Raw genomic sequence first — 18,862 nt, forward strand, 5'->3', positions numbered from 1 at the left:
CAGTACATTCAATGTACTGACCCTTTGTGGCTGCAACGTCTCATGTTGCAGGAATCTTACGACGAGTAAGTGATACGTTAGGGTTACGATTTCTACACTCAACTTTGCCGTCGGTGTTGATGGAAATCCACAACCTTGTTGTTACTTCCGCTATTTGGATTGAGGTAATCGTATTTACGTTATTTATACATGTGATTTACCTCTGTTATAAATCCTCGAGTATTGTGTGTGTCAGCATACCGATCCAGGAATGACACTTAAGCACAGAGACTTGACCGTCTGAGGTCGGGTCGTTACAGGCCGGCCCATCGTCCCTTCTTTTTTTGTTGTAAAGCACAAAAACACAAACGCGTCGGAAATCGAACCCGCGACCTCCTCTTCGTTCGCACCATACACCAACCACCCCACCACTACTAGCTCATGTGTTCAAAAACTATTCTCCACTCTTTTCTTCCATGTCTATTTTTTCGTTTCTCTTCTTTATTCAGAAGGGTTTTGTTTGATGTTTTTTTACTTCTTTTGTTCATTTCAATGAACTATATTACAAATTGATGAACTTTTCCAACATCGATGAACTTTTTTAAAAATCAAAGAACTTTGTTTACAAATTTGATGAACATTTTTTTGAATTGGATGAACTTTTTTTCCAAAGTGATGAACTTTTTTCAAATTGGATGAACTTTTTTTAAAGTTCGATGCACTTCTTTCGAATTCGGTGAACTTTTTCCAAATTTCATGAACTCTTTTCCAAATTTGATGAACTGTTTTCCAAAATCGGTGAACTTTTTTCAAATTCGATGAACTCTTTTCCAAAATTAATGAACTTTTTTTGAATTTCGATGAACTTTTTTTAGATTTAATGAAGTTATTTTCAATTTGGATGAACTTATTTTACAAATTGATGATTTCTTTTTAAAAATCGGTGAACTTTTTCCAAAATCGATGAACCTTTTTTTAAAATTTGATGAACTATTTTTGAAATCTGTGAACTTTTTTCTCAAGATTTCTGAACTTTTTTTCAAAATGGAATAACTTTTTCCAAAATCGATGAACCTCTTTTGCAAAATTTGATGAACTTTTTTTAAATCTGTGAACTTTTTTCTCAAGATTTGTGAACTAATTTTCAAATGGATTAACTTTTTTCCAAAATCAATGAACCTTTTTCCAAAATTAGATGAACTTTTTTTGAAATCCGTGAACTTTTTTCTCAAGATTTGTGAACTATTTTTCAAAATGGATTAACTTTTCTCAAATTGCTGAACTTTTTTCAAAATTTGTTTTTTTTCTAAAACCAATGTGCGTTTTGTAATTCATGATATTTTTTCAAAATGCTTACAAATAATTCAAAAATAATAACGCTGCAGTAAATGACATGTGTGCAATAAATTACGCGCCTACGAATGTTCTTTAAGGTGTTCACTCTGCAATATTTCAGTAGCAAAGCAGTGGGGCAGGTGGTTAGAGAAGCTCGTACGCCACTGCCATAGTGCGAGTTCGATCCTCGTCGGGAACCACTCTTTTGCGGTGTTTTTTTTCACGTACCCACGAGCTAGCTTTGTCGATCAAAATTTTGTTGGGCCGGCCTAGTCGCGTCGCCTTCAGGCACCAGTAAGCCGAACCGGCGCTGAGAGCGCCGGTTAGGAGCTCCCGGTGGACTCCTACCCTGTGTTTCCACGGGTTTGAGCTGTTGACGTCGGATGCACAAGGAACGGACGACGTGCAACGACGTCCTTCTGCAGTAGCTCATTTGTACTACGTCAGAGCATCTCGTTCCTCAAGATGTGCTTTCTTGTGTGTGCTATGTTTGTCAGTTCTGTATTTTATTCCGCACTTTTGCTAAGCTAGAGCTAGCTGTTTTTCCTAGTACTCCCTCGATCCAGAAATATACGATCATTTCTTGAACTATGATAGTGTAAAATATGATCTTATATTTTGGGACGGAGGAATACTTGCTATCTGCAAAAATCAACTACCAATTCTCACTCTTGAGAAAAAAACTGTAACTGGTTAAGCATAAATTAAATTACCAAAATTTTGCGACGAAGGTTGTTTTTGTATCAGCCGATAGGTAGATTTTGTGAAACAAACTTTCTCGTCGCTTCATAAATAAATCAGTCATCAAATCCATACAATAAGTTCAAGCGCAAGGAAAGTAAAAATAATCATGTCGTGTCAACAACGCATACATGCCCAAGATAAAAGAAAAAATAAGGCCAACAAGGGCCTGCAGATTAGAGGCCTAGAGGCAGCGCAAGGTAGCATCCTGCTGTAGTCAGCACGTCCAGCGTGCTGCCAAGCTGATCTCGATCGTGCTGCCTAGAGAGCAGGTGCCAATGCTACAAAAAGGCAAAGAATTTGAATAGAGTAAGTGGCCCACCGCAAGAAGACCCACTCAATAACCATCTTGCTACGTGTCGTCCAAAGGGTCCATGTTATCATCGTGACACTAGATAAAAGAGGTGTGTCTCTTCCTACCAGTCTAGTTGGGACGAGTTTGGAGGAACTCGGCCAGGTCTAGAGCCTTCCATGCTGACCCCAGAGTCACACGGAAAAACTACCAAAGAAAATTGGCAGCGGGGCAGGTAAAGAAGATGTGGATCTTATTCTCCAGGACACAGCAAAGAGGGCACAAGCCATCGCCAGGCCCATGCCGCCTAATCACCTCCGTCCCTGATGGGAGGCGACCACGCAAGAGCTGCCCCACAAATATCTTAGATCTACAAGGGAAAGGGAACTTTTCACACAGGTGTGGTCCATGCCAGGATCGGCGCCCGACATAATGCATGATATGTTGACCCAATGTAAAAGAGCCCCGAAGGGGTAAAGCGCCAAGATATAGCATCCAAATAGTCTAGAAGCATTGTCAGGGGGACCACCCAAAGGGTGGTCTAAGCTATGGTGTCCTCGCTCCCAAATGTCCTTGGGAACAATGTGGTACTTCTGTCGTCCGTACGCCGCCTACCAAAAGAACCACGAAAGGTCCTTGTCAAAGGAGCTAAATATGTATCCCTTCCAGCAGAATATGCAACCCCATGATATAAATGTTGAGGCTAAAGAGACAGAAGTCGATAAGCACCAATTTACTCCTTTTCAAAGTGAACCTCTCGCACCACGGTTTGTATAGAGATGAGACCCGTCCTGTATGCAGGTCAAAATCCCGGACAAGGATCCTCGAGTCAGAGAGGGGCATCCCCAAGTAGGCAACGAGGGAGGAGGACAACCTACAGTTAAGATTCTCCACAATTCGCTGCCGATCATCCTCTGAATATCCCAGAACCACAACCTCAGTCTTATCGAAGTGAATCCTAAGGTTGGATATGGACTCAAAGCAGTGGTAGAGGAACTTGAGTGTGACGATGTCCAACTGTGACCCCTCCATCATGATGATGGTATCATCCGTATATTGGAGGTGCGTGACACAACATCCCGAAATAATATACCCAACTACCTGAGATGCGGCCGACCATCCGAGCCTTATCCAGGATAGCCGCAAGGGCGTTGACCGCAAGGGTAAAGAGTAAGAGCATCTCCAGTCGCGCCCCCAACAGGCCCCCAGGCCATTTTTTAGCGCCGGCGCCCAAAAAACAGCCTAGTCGTGTCCCCAGGAGCCCATTTTTCATCGGTTTGGGCCGAAACTGGTGCCAGCGGACCCAGGCCGAACCCGGCGCGCTAGGGGACGTCTGGGGGCGCCGAGGAAACCGATTTTGGCGCAAACGGGAATGGGCCCGCTGAGTCAGTGACAAGCCGCTTCGTCGTCCTCATCGCCTCGGTTCCAGCGGGAATCAATGCCAAGGCTGTCGCGCTGCAGCGCCGGTCAGCCTCCATTGATGCCTCACGGGCGACGCAGTGAAGGCGCCGCGATGCGCGTCCCGCCCACTCCGTCACCTGGCATGCAGATTCTCACCGCCCCGCTTCGGCTATAAAAGCCGACCTCCCCGCTGGTGAACGCCACAGTCGCCACAACTCGCCTTCTCTCTCGCCTCGTCTCACCACAGAAGCACCTATACCCCATCTTCCCCCGCCGACGAGCAATGGCTGAGCGGTACCCCGGCGGCGACTACACCCAGTTCTACAGGCTCCTCGACATGTAGAAGGCGGGCGGCGGCCGCGGCGTAGTAGGGCTAGGCGTAGTTTGTTTGTTTTCTGTTCTTTTGTACAAATTTGAATGAAAAATCGCCGAGTTTGTGCCGAATTCTAATCAAATCGCCGAGTTTGCGCCGAGTTGGGGCGACAACTAGGAACGCAATTGCCCCCACGCCGAAAGTAAGCGCCGGTTCGGCCCCAAACGGCACTTTTTCGACGTCCTGGGGGGCCGAACGGCTGGAGATACTCTAAGGGGGAAATGGGATCCCCCGCCTCACCCCATGACAAGACCTAAGCTAGGGGCCCACTTCCCCATTAATGTTAATCGCGGTGCTACCACTATAATCAAGTCGATAGCTAGATAGTGAGCTAGACACCGGAATATCAAGATGGATTGAGGAATTAACATATCATTCAATGCCCGAATCAAATTTCATTGTTTTTTTCTCCCTAATTAACAAATCATGCAAGTTGAGTTATACTACTACCTCCATTTTTTCTATAGAAAATAGTCACTTGTTTCTGTATATTTCCGTGGGATAATCATGGTGAAGTCAAAGACAACACATTCCTTTTTGAAGAAAAAAAAAACAAATTGCATGTTATATTGCAATGCTGGCCTTCATGAAATTGCTTTTGTGAAATACCTGTTATGTGCCACTGGCCCCTCCCCGCTCTTATAATTCATGGATCCAACCCTCTGGATTACAATGTAACACATAACAACAAGCCAACACGTACGGGTAGGAATGCAGCAACATACATAGAGAAAGAGGGTGTAGATAGTGGGTGCGGCGAGCATGCCAATGGGACGTGCACATTAGGTCATGGTGGCGGCAGCGTTCATGGACGGAACGAAGGCAATGTGCTTTTCATACGAACTAGAGGTTACGAAAATTAAGAAGTAATTATCCGCGGCTTCTTTTAGTTGGAGCATCTCCAACAAGAGCCCCCATTTTAAATCCCCTAAAGACTAAATGGGAATGGCCTTTTCATCCCCCCGATATTGCACTTAACTCCAACAACAACAACAACAACAACAACAATGGTCATCTTGCCTTCCCCTCCCCTTCCCCCATCGCTCAAAAGCTAAGCGTAAAACCTACCTCATGTGCTGTTACTCAATAACACATCATGTTCTCGTCAGCAAGTTGTCGATCAAAATACTTTACATTTTACACCTTCTACAAAACTAGAGGACCTAGCAATCTGAAATCTTAAGTTCACAACCTCACTAATCAAATTGGTGACACATGGTAACAAATTTCAAAAATTTGTGTTCCATGTTGTTGGCATCCTATTAGAATGGATAGGGGGGGCGTTCCGAACATTGATGTCGAGTTGCAACATCCGGTATTCGATGTCGAGATCTCTCAGAATCTTCATCATCTCCTGGAGAATCAGCTCCCTCCTCTCGAATCTCATCCCTATGTCCTGGAAGTTGATGGTGTGGCGGCACCATATGGTTATCTTGAGTCGGTTTGTATCATCAATGTCGCGGAGCACGATCATGGAGCCAGGGTACCAATGTTCTCTCTTGTTGTCGAGATAACTGAAATTCGAAACAAAGTTAAAGGGAAACTCAACAAAGTTGAAGTAGAACCAAAATATAAGTGGCGTAATTAGCCAATTGCTCAAACAGTGCAGAAAAGGAGTGAGGCAAGTGCAATGGCACGTACTGCATCAGCCTTTCCTTCATGAGGGCCAGCTTCTCCGCCGGCGTAGCGACGTTAACAGAGAAGTCAACCGCGTCTCCCATGTCAGGACTCCGGTAGTAGTTCATAATGGGCAAGATGGCGAGCTGGCTGTTGGGATAGTAGATCTTGAGGTTGTCGTGTCGGAGGAAGATCGTCGTCAGGATGTTCATCTCCTCGACGACCACCTGAAAGATCCATTCATCCACGTCGATCAGCTATCCTGAAGAATCTCGTTTGTCAATTCAGTAAAGTGTATGACCGTATGCATCGTTCTGATGCAGAGGCCGGGGGATAACCCCTTTTCGAAAAAAGAAAAATCAGTAAAGCAGCAGCGCAGGGAGAATCTTTGACCTGCATGCCGTCGACCTCGCAGCGATCGCCGACGTCGAAAGGGTGCACGATGAACAGGAAGACGATGGCCTCGAAGACGGTCTTGAGGGTGTTGCCGAACATGAAGACCGCGAGGACGAGCTGCGAGCTGAGGAGGACGAAGAGGCGCGTGGTGGCGATCCCCAGGATGAGGAGCCACAGCGCGAGCACGATGAGCGCCACCAGCACGTTGGCCATCTGGTGGAGCTTGTTCACCGCCGTCTTGGTGTCGTTCAGCGTCAGGGCCAGGGCCTTGCGCTCCCTGAACGCGTTCACCTGCAGTCGGCAGAGCCCACGCCACACGTATGTTGGTAACGGATTGCTGGAGATCTACTGAGATTGCAAGGTGGCCATGTCGAGACGAGAGCATCACGTACCACCCAGTTCTTGAGCGCTCGCTTGCTGACCCTGTTGTTCTCCTTGGCTCCTTCGAAGAGATCCATGGCTTTCAGAGCCTCCTCCTCCCTCATGAACCGCATCAAATCTGACAAGTACATGTGCCTGTGTATCATCGTTCACCATCAAGAACTAGACCAGCATTTCGACATGGCGTTTCAACACCAAAGTTCGGGGCTACCTACTTACTTGGATCCAGGTTTGGCGACATTATGGAAAATCTTCTTGGCAGCAACCTTGGCCTCGTGCTCGCTGTGTATCTGCGTCGCCATCTCGTCCCCCAGGTCGGACGCATGCTTGATCTGGTCGTCCATGGTCGTCAGCGCTCCGTACCGAATGATCCTCATCAGCCTCTTCATGCTCCACGCGGAGACGTTCTTCTGGTTCATCTTTTGGAGCTGGTCGATCGAGATCCCGTCGTCCGACTTCTGCTTCTGCAGCTGCTTGCTTAGGCGCCCGCTCTTGGGCACCGCAGCGGCGGACTCCCTCGGCGTGGTCGCCCCCGCGCTCTGCAGCCGCTGCACGTCGTCCACCAGCGGCGGGCCAGAGAGCGTCTCGATGACGTACTGGTTGAAGAGCGCGTCCTGGATCCTGTCGAAGTAGGTGGAGACGTGGAAGGAGGAGGCCAGCACCTTGACCAGCAGCGTCTTCACCAGCCGGATCACGGTGGCCACCAGGAGGCACAGCAGCACCTTGGTCACGTAGTGCAGCACCAGCGTCTGCGTCTCCAGCCGGTCGCCGTTGTCGAAGAGCAGGTGCCAGGAGATGAGCGCGGCGCCGAGCCAGAGCACGGTGCGCACGGCGCGGCGCACGCCGTACACGAAGTAGAGCACCTTCTTGCGGAGCATGAAGTTGCGCTCCACGAAGAAGACGGTGATGCGGAGGACCCAGCCGGAGACGAGGCGGCCGCAGATGAGCACGAACACCAGGACCTCCCACTTCCAGAGCGGGAGCCCCGAGAACTCTTTCCCTTGCAGGCTTCGTATCTTGAAACTGCACACCAGCGTGGCCACGATGATCACCAGGCCGGTCCATTCCAGGATGAGGAGGCAGTCCGTCCTCTCGCGCTTGAAGTCGGCGGCGGTCACGCCCTCGTCGATGAACGGGTCGTCGTCCTCGTCGTCGGCCGCGCCGCCTGACTTGCCGATCAGACCCGACTTGCCGATGAGACCCGACCGGTAATGCCCGGATTTGGGCGGCCCCTTCATGACGAACGACTTGCGGTCGTTGCGCTCCCCGTCGGCACCGGGGAGGACAGTGGACGGCGGCGGGGGGTCCATCAGCCGGGAGCGCGTCCTGCTGCGCGACAACAGGTCGTTCCCAGCCGATGTCGACGTGCAACGTACCACCTCGGCGGTGTCCACCCTTGCGTTCGCATCCTGGTTTCGATTGTTGTCGGCGGTGGCGTCCGAGGAGGAGGCCGACGACGGCGATTGGCCGAGACGCTTGTGGGGATCTTGGAACGAGACGCGGAGCTCCCGGGAATTGGTGACGGACGTGGGCGGGCGCGGCGGCCTCCACGTCTCGTGATTCTCCTGATTCTCCTCTATTTCCAGGTCGGGATCGAGCAACAGCTCGCCGCCGGCCGCCGCTTGCCTCCGTAGGAAGTTGCCGATGAGGCGGCCCGCGGGGTCGTCGCTGCATTCCGCTCCGACGCCCAGCGCCGGCGACGCGGGCGACTGCTGCTGGCTGTTCTTGAAGCTGAACGTCTCGCCCGATCCAGACCCCGACCCGCCCGCCGCGTGCGAGGTCGAGGGGTCGGCGTCGATCTTGACGACGACCTCCCGGCGGTCGGTGTCGCGGTTCTGGTCCTGCTCGAAGTCGAACGAGCCCGACTGTGACGACTTGTTGGACCCGGCCGACTGGGCGCTGGCCTTCTGCTGATGATCCATTGCGCGGCCGGGGGTAACCAGCAACTCCTAGACGGGTTGGTTCGCTGATCACCAACGGCGAGACTCGCGCGTGGAGCGCGCGGCGCCGGCACCGGAGGAGACAGCGGCTGCGCCGGATGCTCAGGCCGTCTCCTGGCACGCGCGCGCATCCTCATGCAACACTAGCCTCACGGCGCGACACGGCCGCGCGCACCATGCAGGCGTGCGTGCATGCATGCACCGGCCGGCCTGCGGCGAAAAAAATGTCGATCGGTCAGGCGACCGGGGGACGACCGAGCTAAAAGCAGCGGCGTGAGCGTCGTCGTCGGCCGGGGCAGGTGGAGAATTCTGAACGTGTGGCTACGCGGCCCGGGAGCCTCGTCGGCAGTGGATATATTTGGGGGCGCCGGAGGCGTGGTTGCTGAAGGGAAGGGAAATGGTCTCCGCAACGGACGGCGAGCGAATTAAGTTGGCGGGGGTGGTGGGCAGTGGTCGGTGAAGTGTGGTGGACTAGGAGCTGGTAATTTTGGGCGCCGCAGGCTCTCTGCTAGACCGGCCTCCTTGCTTGCATTTGGTTGTGTTGCACTTGCACCGTTCCATGCCGTTTGATGTTTTTTTTCTCTCGAATACGTGCACTCGTGCGTATCATATACTATCTCCGTCCTGACATATTGGTCCTTTGTATTGTGTGTCAAAATTTTATCATAGATTTAACTGACAAAATGTTAATGCACGTCATAAAAAACTATATCGTTGGATCCGTATTTGAACATAGTTTTCAATGACACTATTTTTATGACATGCATTAACGTTTTGTTAATTAAATCCATGATCAAAATGTGGCATAAAATACTAAGAGGACAAATAAACCAGAACATATGTAGTATTAAAGAAAAGAGTGGGCAAGAGCCCTCCACCACAAAGTGTTACAAGTTACAAGTTCTAAGCAAACCCGTTGGATGCATCAAACTGGTTTCGTAGATCTGGCCTCGCACTCGCTTAGAGGTCGTGTCCTTTCTCTTCTCTTGCTCTTGCGGAGGACACCGGTGCTTGGAGATGCGGTTCACTACAGCAGTGATAAGAAAAGTAAGAAAACAAGCATGAAGAGATGGAAGTGAAAGAAGAACTGTCGATCGATCGGTGCCCCATCTCCTCAACGTCCCCAGTCTTCGGCCTAAGCTGTATGAGGCAGAAACTCGTCCCACGTATGCTTCGGAGGCCGAGGGCTACACCACCATCTAGTTCACTAGATCTAACCCGGCTCAGTCGCCCATCTAGCAAGACTGCTCCAAACCCCTCCAAGTCGCCTCGAATAAGATCAACCTAGCTTGCTCCAACTTCTACTTTCCTTCTCGATTGTGTCGATGATTACCTTGCGTCGACCCATCAAAATCAATGACATTGCAATGCTTCCCGAGCACCCACAATGTGCGGATTATGATAGCTCTCATGTCCTTAGTATGAAGTTCATTTTCCCTCCCTGCTGTGCACCACACACTTAGACTGTCATGTGCCCACTTCGGCCTCCCCAAGGCCCGGCAAACGATTGCCAAGTCTCCCGAGAGAAACCATAGATCAGGAGGAGGTGGTTGATGGTTTCCTCACCTTGTGCACAAAACGGGCAGACATCCTGATGGGGAAGAACCTACACTTCAGAGGTGCTCCCAACTTCCACGTGAATTCTACCATTGGTGCAACATCCCTTCCCCAGAAAACTTAGCAACATAAGCCGAACGCGCCGAGAACGTGTCATCCTTCTCCCAAGCCCAGGAGATGGTGTCCATTGTGTTTCTTTTTCTTTTTCGTGGTTTCTGTGCAGGTAAAAGAATCCGTAAAATACTACTCATATAAAAACAAATACCCTAAAACCTGCCAATTTGAGAGCATTCTAGCACTTCCTTCAAAAACCTTTATAACCCTAAACATATCTATAGTTCGAGAACTTAAACCCATCTAGACATTCTCTCAAATCCTCTTTTAGCTCCTTAAAATTGGCGTGTCGCCCTCAACCGCTAGCTCAGGTGAGTGCGAGTTGAAAGCGGTGGACAAGACGACAGCAACATGCTCGGGCGACGTGGGAACCATGTGAAGGAAATATGCCCTAGAGGCAATAATAAAGTTGTTATTTATATTTCCTTATATCATGATAAATGTTTATTATTCATGCTAGAATTGTACTAACCGGAAACTTAGTACATGTGTGAATACATAGACAAACAGAATGTCCCTAGTGTGCCTCTACTAGACTAGCTCGTTAATCAAAGATGGTTAAGTTTCCTGACCATAGACATATGTTGTCATTTGATCAACGGGATCACATCATTAGAGAATGATGTGATGGACAAGACCCATCCGTTACCTTAGCATAATGATCGTTTAGTTTTATTGTTATTGCTTTCTTCATGACTTATACATATTCCTCTGACTATGAGATTATGCAACTCCCGAATACCGGAGAAACACTTTGTGTGCTATCAAACGTCACAACGTAACTTTGGTGATTATAAAGATGCTCTACAGGTGTCTCCGATGGTGTTTGTTGAGTTGGCATAGATCGAGATTAGGATTTGTCACTCTGTGTATCAGAGAGGTATCTCTGGGCCCTCTCGGTAATGCACATCACTATAAGCCTTGCAAGCAATGTGACTAATGAGTTAGTTACGGGATAATGCATTACGGAACGAGTAAAGAGATTTGCCGGTAAAGACACTCCCTCCACTTCTCGCACGACTCGATCCTGGAGAACACGTGAAGGGACTTGAACTCTTGGTCGTTGTTGTCCTTGCGAAACATGTTGAACATCCGAACCATCTGCACAGCCTAAGAACAACTGTCGGCGAAGTACACGGCGAAAGAACTGAGCCGGCGACTGGCCATACCTGACCCTCGACGTTGGCGCCGCTTTCCGGGCGAGCCGCGACCTCCTCTAGGATCCCATGCCACTTGTTGCAGGCCGCCTGGCTGGTCGCCCAATGGTTCGTCATGGCCTTCTCGCCGCGATCCATGTGGATGTTGGCGAAGTCGGGGTCGACCGACTTGCGCTCGTCGAATGGCGGGAGCGGTGTGGGAGAAGAGGGGAAGCCTGTTTGTCGCTGACAGCGCGGGCACACGCGCATTTTCGCTTCAGCTGGCGCCCCCCGGTGCGCCGGGTTCAACCTGGGTTCGCCGGTTGTTATTTCGGCCCAAACCGGCGATAAACAACGATCTAAGGGCGCGACTAGGCCAATTTTTCACCACCGGCGCTAAGAAAGACGTCCTGAGGGGCTGGGGGGGGGGGGGGGGAGGTAATGCTCTAAGTCTAACATCATTGGACATCATTGGGCTAGTGTGATTGACAAAAAACGATGAGTTGCCATGTAGCAAAGCGCAGGCACAAATATTGTTGTTGTGAGCAATTTACTCAGATCCAAGAGAAAGCTCCCACGCACGCCGTTACCGCCGCCACCACCATGCCCATGGACCCTCCCGATGAGTTCCGCCGCCCCTTCTGGGTCCTCCTCCACATCCATGCCTACGCCCGCCGTAGTCGCAAGAGCGCCGCCGCCGAGGGCCGCGGGAGGAACAACGAGATACTGCGCGCTTCCCTCCTCCCCAATCACCCGCCGCACCCCTCCAATCTGTACCTGTACCGCAAGAATGGCCCTTTCGGAGATACGCCCTGCGTGCTCTCCATGGTGGACAGCCTCATCCTCTTCCACGCATACACCGGGCCCGAGCTCCGCTTCCCCCCAGCACGGCTGTGCGACTTCTTCGTCTACCGGGCTGACCCCAACGAGCCGTCTCTCAAGCTACTGCCGCATCCTCCATGTTCCGTCGACAGGGACGATCCGTTCGGCATCTTCCCCCGAGGGGACAAGCACTACACCATCGCATCGCTGGTACCGAGCATATCCTCCGCCTACGATCACGTACTCCACCTGTTCGACTCCGAGACCCAGATTTGGAGCAGAAAAGATCTGATTGTTGCGTCGCCACAGGCGAACTTTCCGGTTGATGCCCCCGTCAGCACTAAGCAGATCTTATCCCAACACCATACATCCACCTTGATCACTCTTGGAGGCACCATTGCCTGGGTTGACCTCTGGCGCGGCATAGTTTTCTGCGACATGCTGTCAGAGCATCATGCGCTCAGCGGTGTTCCACTGCCACTGCCACTGACCCTAGGACCTGCAAGGCATTACCGTGGTATCGCTTTGCTTGGTGGATGCATCAGGCTCGTTGAGGTGGATTCTGAGATCGTTGATCTCCCGGGCACTTGTGATGGAGAAACCGGGTGGCCTATTGGCCGAACAGAGAACTGGACGATCACCACTTGGATCAACAAGAGCGACAAGGGCGAGCGTAATTCTTATGCTGCTTGGGACAAGGTGACCACGCTTCGAGGCTCCGACATCATCCTCGGTGACCACTCCGTGAAGCTGCCGATAGGCCTGCAGAACCTTTTTGTTTCTGACCCAGCTATTAGCATGGATGACGGTGATGGTGATGTTGTTTACCTGACGGCCAGGCAGAAATATATGCATCCCAAGTCGTGGGTTCTTGCTGTTGATACGAGGAATCGCAAGGTGCAAAATATAGCTTACTCTGGCCATCTTCCTGCCGGAATGCCGCGCATAGATGGGAACTACTGCACTTGTAGTATCTCCAACTAGTAGTATACTCCAGCAATCCTGCAGGTAATTATTACTCCCTCCGTTCCAAAATAGATGACCCGACTTTAATCTAACTTTGTACAAAATTGAGTCATCTATTTTGGAACGGAGGGAGTACGTGATACCTGATACTGACTAATTGATTTCATAATGTAGGCCGTTCACCATTTCTTTTGGAACACCTACTAAGAGTAATATGCATTGATTGGTTAGGAGCACTGAGTATTTAACTGTATCTTTTTATATGGCTATACTATGCATTTCAGACTTTTTGCTTGTTTGTGTCTTGTTTAGATGATATACTGTGTGCAAGTATGTGAAAATATGAATATATTATACATAAACTATCTGGCTGCTCAGACGATCCTATTCAAATTAGTTTCTTCTTTGTTTGTTCTGTTTCTTCAATCTCCAAGAACTTACTCTGTTTCATTGGATGCAGTGTCAGGTTGGACTTAAGGTGCTGAGCAATCAAGTCGGCTTGGGAATAAATTAAGGCAGCATTTCCGTAAGTCCGGGGAGGTTGAGATTGAGCAATGCATGCCTTTATCACTTGCTAGATTCTAAACAATCTAATGTTCTTCCGGTCTGGCTGGACATCATATCTATCCTAAGTAGATCATGCCCCTTCTCATTTTCATGCTTCCCTAGCGTAGCACGGGCACCTTGCTACTAGTACACCAAAACTCATGCGCCCGGTGCTACCGTCATCCATGGTCTAGCGCACCGCCACTCCACTTACCAAATTAAGTGGAAACCTTGTTGCTCGGGGCATTGTTGGATATTTAATTTTATCTTTTGCACCCAGGACGATTGCAGTTTTGAATTTTCGGGTGATGGCAGTTGAAGAAGCAGCCAAGTGACTGTCAGCACATGCAATACTTTTTACTTTTGTTGTGGTTAAACCACACACCAATCACCAGGCCAAAAAGTAAGATAAAAATTGACGCAATGCACCAAGCAACACGGTCTTCCACTTAATTTGATACAAGTACAGCATTCAGACAAACTTATACACAGCATAAATTATTCCGTCCTTGTCACAACAGCTGATGCATACATACATATAGATATGCCTCAGCTTGTTTTGTCATGAAAATACAGAGTACCTAAAAGATGACAAATGAAGCAGGAATTGACGAGCGGACTTTGAGGCATCTGTCTTGCGGAATATAGGTGACGGCGCGTCCGCTTCTTCCCTTGTCATCCATCGATGCCGTCACTGCCGGCTCATTCAGATAAGCATAGGTGCTTTTCTTCCACCTGCACCCAGTTGGAGAAGATGGTGGGTCTGTCATATCATAATCCACATGTACTACCGCCTAATTAAATTTAATACGGCACTAAGAAGCTTCTCCGTGGACGCTAAGCATGTGTAAGAAGATAGATTCCACCAGAAATAAATTTTTGCTAGCGTGTACTATGCTTGTAGCATGAGTATGGACCGTAATGCCTTTTATTTTCCACCACCTGTGTCGTATGCTTCTTGGCCATACGTTATTGTGCTGGTACGGCATTGTGAGTTGTGACAGGGCATCCAACTACGGGAAAGGATTGGATGGGGTGGGACACGGATTGTTTTCCACATCGCACTGGCTATACCAGTATACAGTTTCAGAAAAAAAATGGCTGCAAGTACTTTTCAGAAGAGAAAAAGGACGCACTCTCGGTGCTAGAATTGCTACAGGAAAGTTCTCTTGTGAGAAGACGTTACCAGTGCTTGATCCCAATCCGTAGCTCGGCGACCCTGCTGGAAGGTGTCACCGTCATTCGGTTCTTGGTGATGCCCTTGTCTCCCTCGTTCCCCTCCTCCAGAATCTCCCTTATCATTTGCTCGAAGAGCATATAATCCTCCATCTGCTTTCCAAAAAAATCAGTCACTCCAAAAGCGTGTTAATTAAAGTCTCTTTCAAAATCAAGGCCAGAAGTTTCATGATCGTAACAGAGGAAATGAGATAGCAGAGCTTTTGTAGTCTTCTTCAGCTGACAAGGAGATCAGCGGCAGGATCCGACCTTGAACAGATAATGGAGAAAGAAATTACAGTTGATCAGCAGCAGGGGTCTGACCTTGAGAGTCTTGGCCTTGGCTCTGGCGGCCTCCTTCTCGGCGGCGAGGCGGCGCTCCTCCTCCTTCCTCCTCCAGAACCCCTCGATCTCTTTCCTGGTGATGCTGAACGCCATCTTCCCTGGATCGCCGATTTGGTAGCGTCCCTCCTATTCTTCTTCCTGGGTGGAGTGTTGAGACGACTGAGGTGCAACAGGGACGCGCGGGGTCACCTCATATATACGCACTTCGGGTGCGGGGTCCTGCGTCACCCACTGGGGCAAACCTAGTCTCAAGTCAGAAGTCATATGAGCTACAGTGGATGTGAGAATGATAGGTTGGGAGCTGGGCTGTTGGGTCCCGTTGCGTCTACTCTTCTCAACCATCGATCGCCGGCCGCCCATGGGTTTCGCAGCTTGTGCTTTTTTATGTGTCGTTAGTTGGGTCAATGCCTTGTAAACTAATGTGGCCAAAGTTGGGAGGATAAAGCTACTTTGTGAGGCTTGTGGCAAAGAATAAGACCGGGTCTCGGGGTCTGTGCCAACAAGCAAGATGATCACCGTCATTTGTAATTGGTTAAATGGAGCTGGTAATCTTGATACACAAGTGGCGTCACACAAGGTGATTCCTTAACTTTGACTGCAAGTAACCACATCACATGCCCCTTCTTGCTTTTGCTGAGTGCTGACTAAGCTTCACATGATTTTTTTTAGCTTTTTTTAAAGGGAAATGCACTTTTTTTAGCTGAGCTTCACAATAACTGGTGTCTCTCTCTTTGGTGAAAGCAAGACTTGCAGGAGTTCGTCAGTTTTTTTAGGGAAGGGGAGTTTTGTGGGGGTGCGGCTATACCTCGCTTCTGGCGGGCATGAGATGGGCCGGCCCAGGAACGCGGGAGGCCACAGCCTCGCTATTCTAGTTTTTTTCACTTTTTTGTTCTTGTTTATTTTTTACTTTCGTTTAACTTCCAAATAATGTAAATAAATATATTACAAAAAACACTTTACACAAAATATTTTAAAAATGTGAAATGTGTATATAAAAAATGTTTCTCATGTATACGTAAAATGTATACAAAAATACAATGTTTGTGAAAAAAGTTGAACATGTATTTAAAAATTGTTAATCAAGCATTTCAAAAAATGTTAAAAAAGTATTTTAAAAAAATTAATCAAGCATTTGAAAAATATTAAATCTGTGTCGAAAAAATGTTGACCATGTATTCAAATATTGTTAAACTTGTATTTAAAAACTGCTAATCAAGCATTAGAAAAGAAATGTCAAATGTGTATAGAAAAAATGTTGACCATGTATTAAAAAATGTCAATCTGGTATTTGAAAATGTTAATCAAGCATTTCAATAATATTAAATGTATATAGAAAAAATGTAGAACATGTATTCAAAAAATGTTAAACTTGTATTTAAATAATAATCAAGAATTTGAAAAAAAATATTTCTATATAAAAAAAGCTACCACGTATTCAAAAAATATTAATCTACTATTTAAAAAAATAATCAAGCATTTTAAAATATTAAATTTGTAAAAAAATGTTGACCATGTATTCATTAAACGTTTGTCTTGTATTTGAAAAATGTTAAAAGTATTACATATATACCAAAAATGTATATAAAAAACAGTCAAAATCCGAGAGAAAACAAAAGAAAATCGATGAAAAAAAAAAGAAAAGAAACACAAAACCAAAAAAATGAAGAAAAGAAAAGAAAGCTTGTGAAAACCGAGAAAGAAACAAAGAAACCCAAAGAACAAGAAATAAAAATGAAATAAAAGATAAAAACAGTAAAAACGTAGAAAGAGATGAAAGAAAACCGATGAAAAAACAAAACAAAAAACGCGCAAAACCAGTGGAAACCCAACTCTTTCCTTCAAGTTGGTCGCGTCGTACTAATTTGACATGAATCTGAGGGCTACGCAGCAACCAGGAGATCCCGGGATGGATCCCTGCATGTTGCCTTTTCTAGTCTATTTTTATTTTAAGTATGCTATTATGGGTCGGCCCGTTGCTATAGACACTTCTGGCCAGAGTTCCTACCGTCTTGCGAGATATAGGTCTTGCGTTTTGGTGGTGCCATGGGCGGACCTAGCATGTAGGCAGGGTGGGCCTTAGCCCACCTTGAATTTCCAGAAGAAAAAAATTGAGTATTATGTATTAATTTAGCAAAAGCCCACTCATGACTGAGCATCTGAGCCCATAGACCAGCCCACTGCTCACGTTTGTCTCCCATCGTCATCCAAGTTATGGTATTCCTGAAAGTGCATCTAGGCCCCTAATGACATTTCGTGTTGATGACACACAATTATAGGAACTGATGTGTTCTCTAAGTGAAATATCGGGTTTTAGCACCTTATGCAAAAGGTACGAGGATTGCCGACCCCCCTCCCTTCCATCCCAAATTGAGAAGACTCAATACATATGCTTTGAAGGTGATAAAGCATAGCTTTCTTTTTCGATTCTTGAGTTATAGGGGTTCTTTACTATTAAGAGGGGCTCAAGAGTACCGCGATATTTGTTCTTCAAGTCAATCATCATACAAAAGCCTTCCAAAAAATTTCAAAGCCAAAAAGCCACAAGAAAACCTAAGTCAGGCCAGCTAAACTGGCATGCTTCAGTCAGCTGGGCCACCGCGCTGGGTCGCATTACCGCGGCGGTCCACCGACGACGGTGCGAATGGCGCGGAGCTCGGGCTCCTAAAATGTCCACCCGGGACTGCTCAATGGCGATTTAGAGCGCAAGCTCCTCGTCGTCCAGCGCCTCACCGCCAAAGCCCTCCTCCTTCATGAGGCCGTCCTAGTCGATGGGATCGGACTCGCTGTCGGAGGAGCTGCTGGAGCTTGCGATGGTAGAGGGAGGGGACGGGAAGGGGATGGAACCGAGTGAGTGGAGTGGACTGAGAACTAGGATTTTTTCTGACGAATGGGGTTGTTGTGGAGTCTGTGGCGGGCCATAGTGGGTCACAACCTACTTGGCAGCCGCATCCAGGCGTCCCCATATCCGCTCCCGTATGGGTTGGGTATGAGGAGTGCCAGACAGCCCGTACATTTTGGTCGGATTTAAGGGTGTGTTTGGTTTGTGTCATCAAGTGGAACGGCACGGGTCGGTTCCATCCCCAAGACCAATTCCCATGTTTGGATGTTCGAAGGAACCGGAACCACCCAATTTCAGGGAACAACATATTCCCTGATTATGCCGTCCAGAGTGGTCTCTCCAATTCGAGCGGAACACGCGGAACCACTCGCTCCCACGACCTCCCCTCCTCACCCATGGCCACTACAGCCTCGTACGCCGGGAGAAGCCGCTCCAAGCACTAGGAGCTGCAGGCGTGCGCCGCCGCTCCAAGCACCAGGAGGCGCCACTAGGAGCCGCGGTTGCGAGCAGCCGCTCCAAGCGCTAGGAGCAGCCGCTCTAGACGGCCGCCGCGCTTGAGCACCGAGGACCACCGTTCCTAGTTCTGCACCACCAAGCTGTCGCCGTTCCGCATCAGCGAGTGAACAGCCTGACTCTGTCGCAACAATCAGAAAGCCGCTGCCGCCGCTCTCTACCGGGCCACCGGAGGGAGGGATGAGAGGGCCGAAGACTCAGGTCGGGCTGCTGCCCAAATTGACCTCGACACCCAGGTCATGCCACCAGTCGTGGTCAGTTTAGAGTTCTTCCTTAAGTCCGGTGTTGCATCAATTTTTGCCATTCTGACCCCATGAACGATTTCATCCTACTTGATTCTCTTCTAGCCGAACA

The 18,862-nt window shown here is 48.5% G+C and overlaps 3 protein-coding genes across 3 annotated transcripts; 1 reads left to right on the forward strand and 2 right to left on the reverse strand.

Moving 5' to 3' along the window:
• Positions 1–5,349: 5,349 nt before the first annotated feature.
• On the reverse strand, positions 5,350–8,764 carry LOC123049749 (mechanosensitive ion channel protein 5-like). The gene is made up of 5 exons (XM_044472631.1): positions 6,735–8,764; positions 6,527–6,650; positions 6,132–6,425; positions 5,763–5,965; positions 5,350–5,635 (listed from the first exon to the last, which is right to left on the reverse strand). Exons 1-5 carry the CDS (start codon positions 8,435–8,437, stop codon positions 5,350–5,352), a joined length of 2,610 nt encoding a protein of 869 aa, XP_044328566.1. The 5' UTR covers positions 8,438–8,764.
• Positions 8,765–11,781: 3,017 nt separating this feature from the next.
• LOC123049750 (uncharacterized) lies at positions 11,782–13,905 on the forward strand. The gene is made up of 2 exons (XM_044472632.1): positions 11,782–13,092; positions 13,511–13,905. Exon 1 carries the CDS (start codon positions 11,866–11,868, stop codon positions 13,066–13,068), a length of 1,203 nt encoding a protein of 400 aa, XP_044328567.1. The 5' UTR covers positions 11,782–11,865; the 3' UTR covers positions 13,069–13,092; positions 13,511–13,905.
• Positions 13,906–14,011: 106 nt separating this feature from the next.
• Positions 14,012–15,390, reverse strand: LOC123054186 (uncharacterized). The gene is made up of 3 exons (XM_044477898.1): positions 15,136–15,390; positions 14,783–14,925; positions 14,012–14,331 (listed from the first exon to the last, which is right to left on the reverse strand). Exons 1-3 carry the CDS (start codon positions 15,247–15,249, stop codon positions 14,178–14,180), a joined length of 411 nt encoding a protein of 136 aa, XP_044333833.1. The 5' UTR covers positions 15,250–15,390; the 3' UTR covers positions 14,012–14,177.
• Between the last annotated feature and the right edge of the window lie 3,472 nt (positions 15,391–18,862).

Source organism: Triticum aestivum, chromosome 2D (assembly GCF_018294505.1).
Source record: "Triticum aestivum cultivar Chinese Spring chromosome 2D, IWGSC CS RefSeq v2.1, whole genome shotgun sequence".
NCBI lineage: Eukaryota > Viridiplantae > Streptophyta > Magnoliopsida > Poales > Poaceae > Triticum > Triticum aestivum.

What these genes read in the sequence shown, in the direction of transcription:
- LOC123049750 (XM_044472632.1), top strand. Translation starts at nt 11,866, where the DNA reads ATGCCCATGGACCCTCCCGATGAGTTCCGCCGCCCCTTCTGGGTCCTC.
- LOC123054186 (XM_044477898.1), bottom strand. Translation starts at nt 15,249, where the DNA reads ATGGCGTTCAGCATCACCAGGAAAGAGATCGAGGGGTTCTGGAGGAGG. An exon ending in CCAAGGCCAAGACTCTCAAG is followed by an intron (nt 14,926 to 15,135) that starts GTCAGACCCCTG and finishes TTTGGAAAGCAG; the next exon opens with ATGGAGGATTATATGCTCTT. An exon ending in CGGATTGGGATCAAGCACTG is followed by an intron (nt 14,332 to 14,782) that starts GTAACGTCTTCT and finishes AACTGGGTGCAG; the next exon opens with GTGGAAGAAAAGCACCTATG.
- LOC123049749 (XM_044472631.1), bottom strand. Translation starts at nt 8,437, where the DNA reads ATGGATCATCAGCAGAAGGCCAGCGCCCAGTCGGCCGGGTCCAACAAG. An exon ending in GTCGCCAAACCTGGATCCAA is followed by an intron (nt 6,651 to 6,734) that starts GTAAGTAGGTAG and finishes GATGATACACAG; the next exon opens with GCACATGTACTTGTCAGATT. An exon ending in ATGAAGGAAAGGCTGATGCA is followed by an intron (nt 5,636 to 5,762) that starts GTACGTGCCATT and finishes TTCGAATTTCAG; the next exon opens with TTATCTCGACAACAAGAGAG.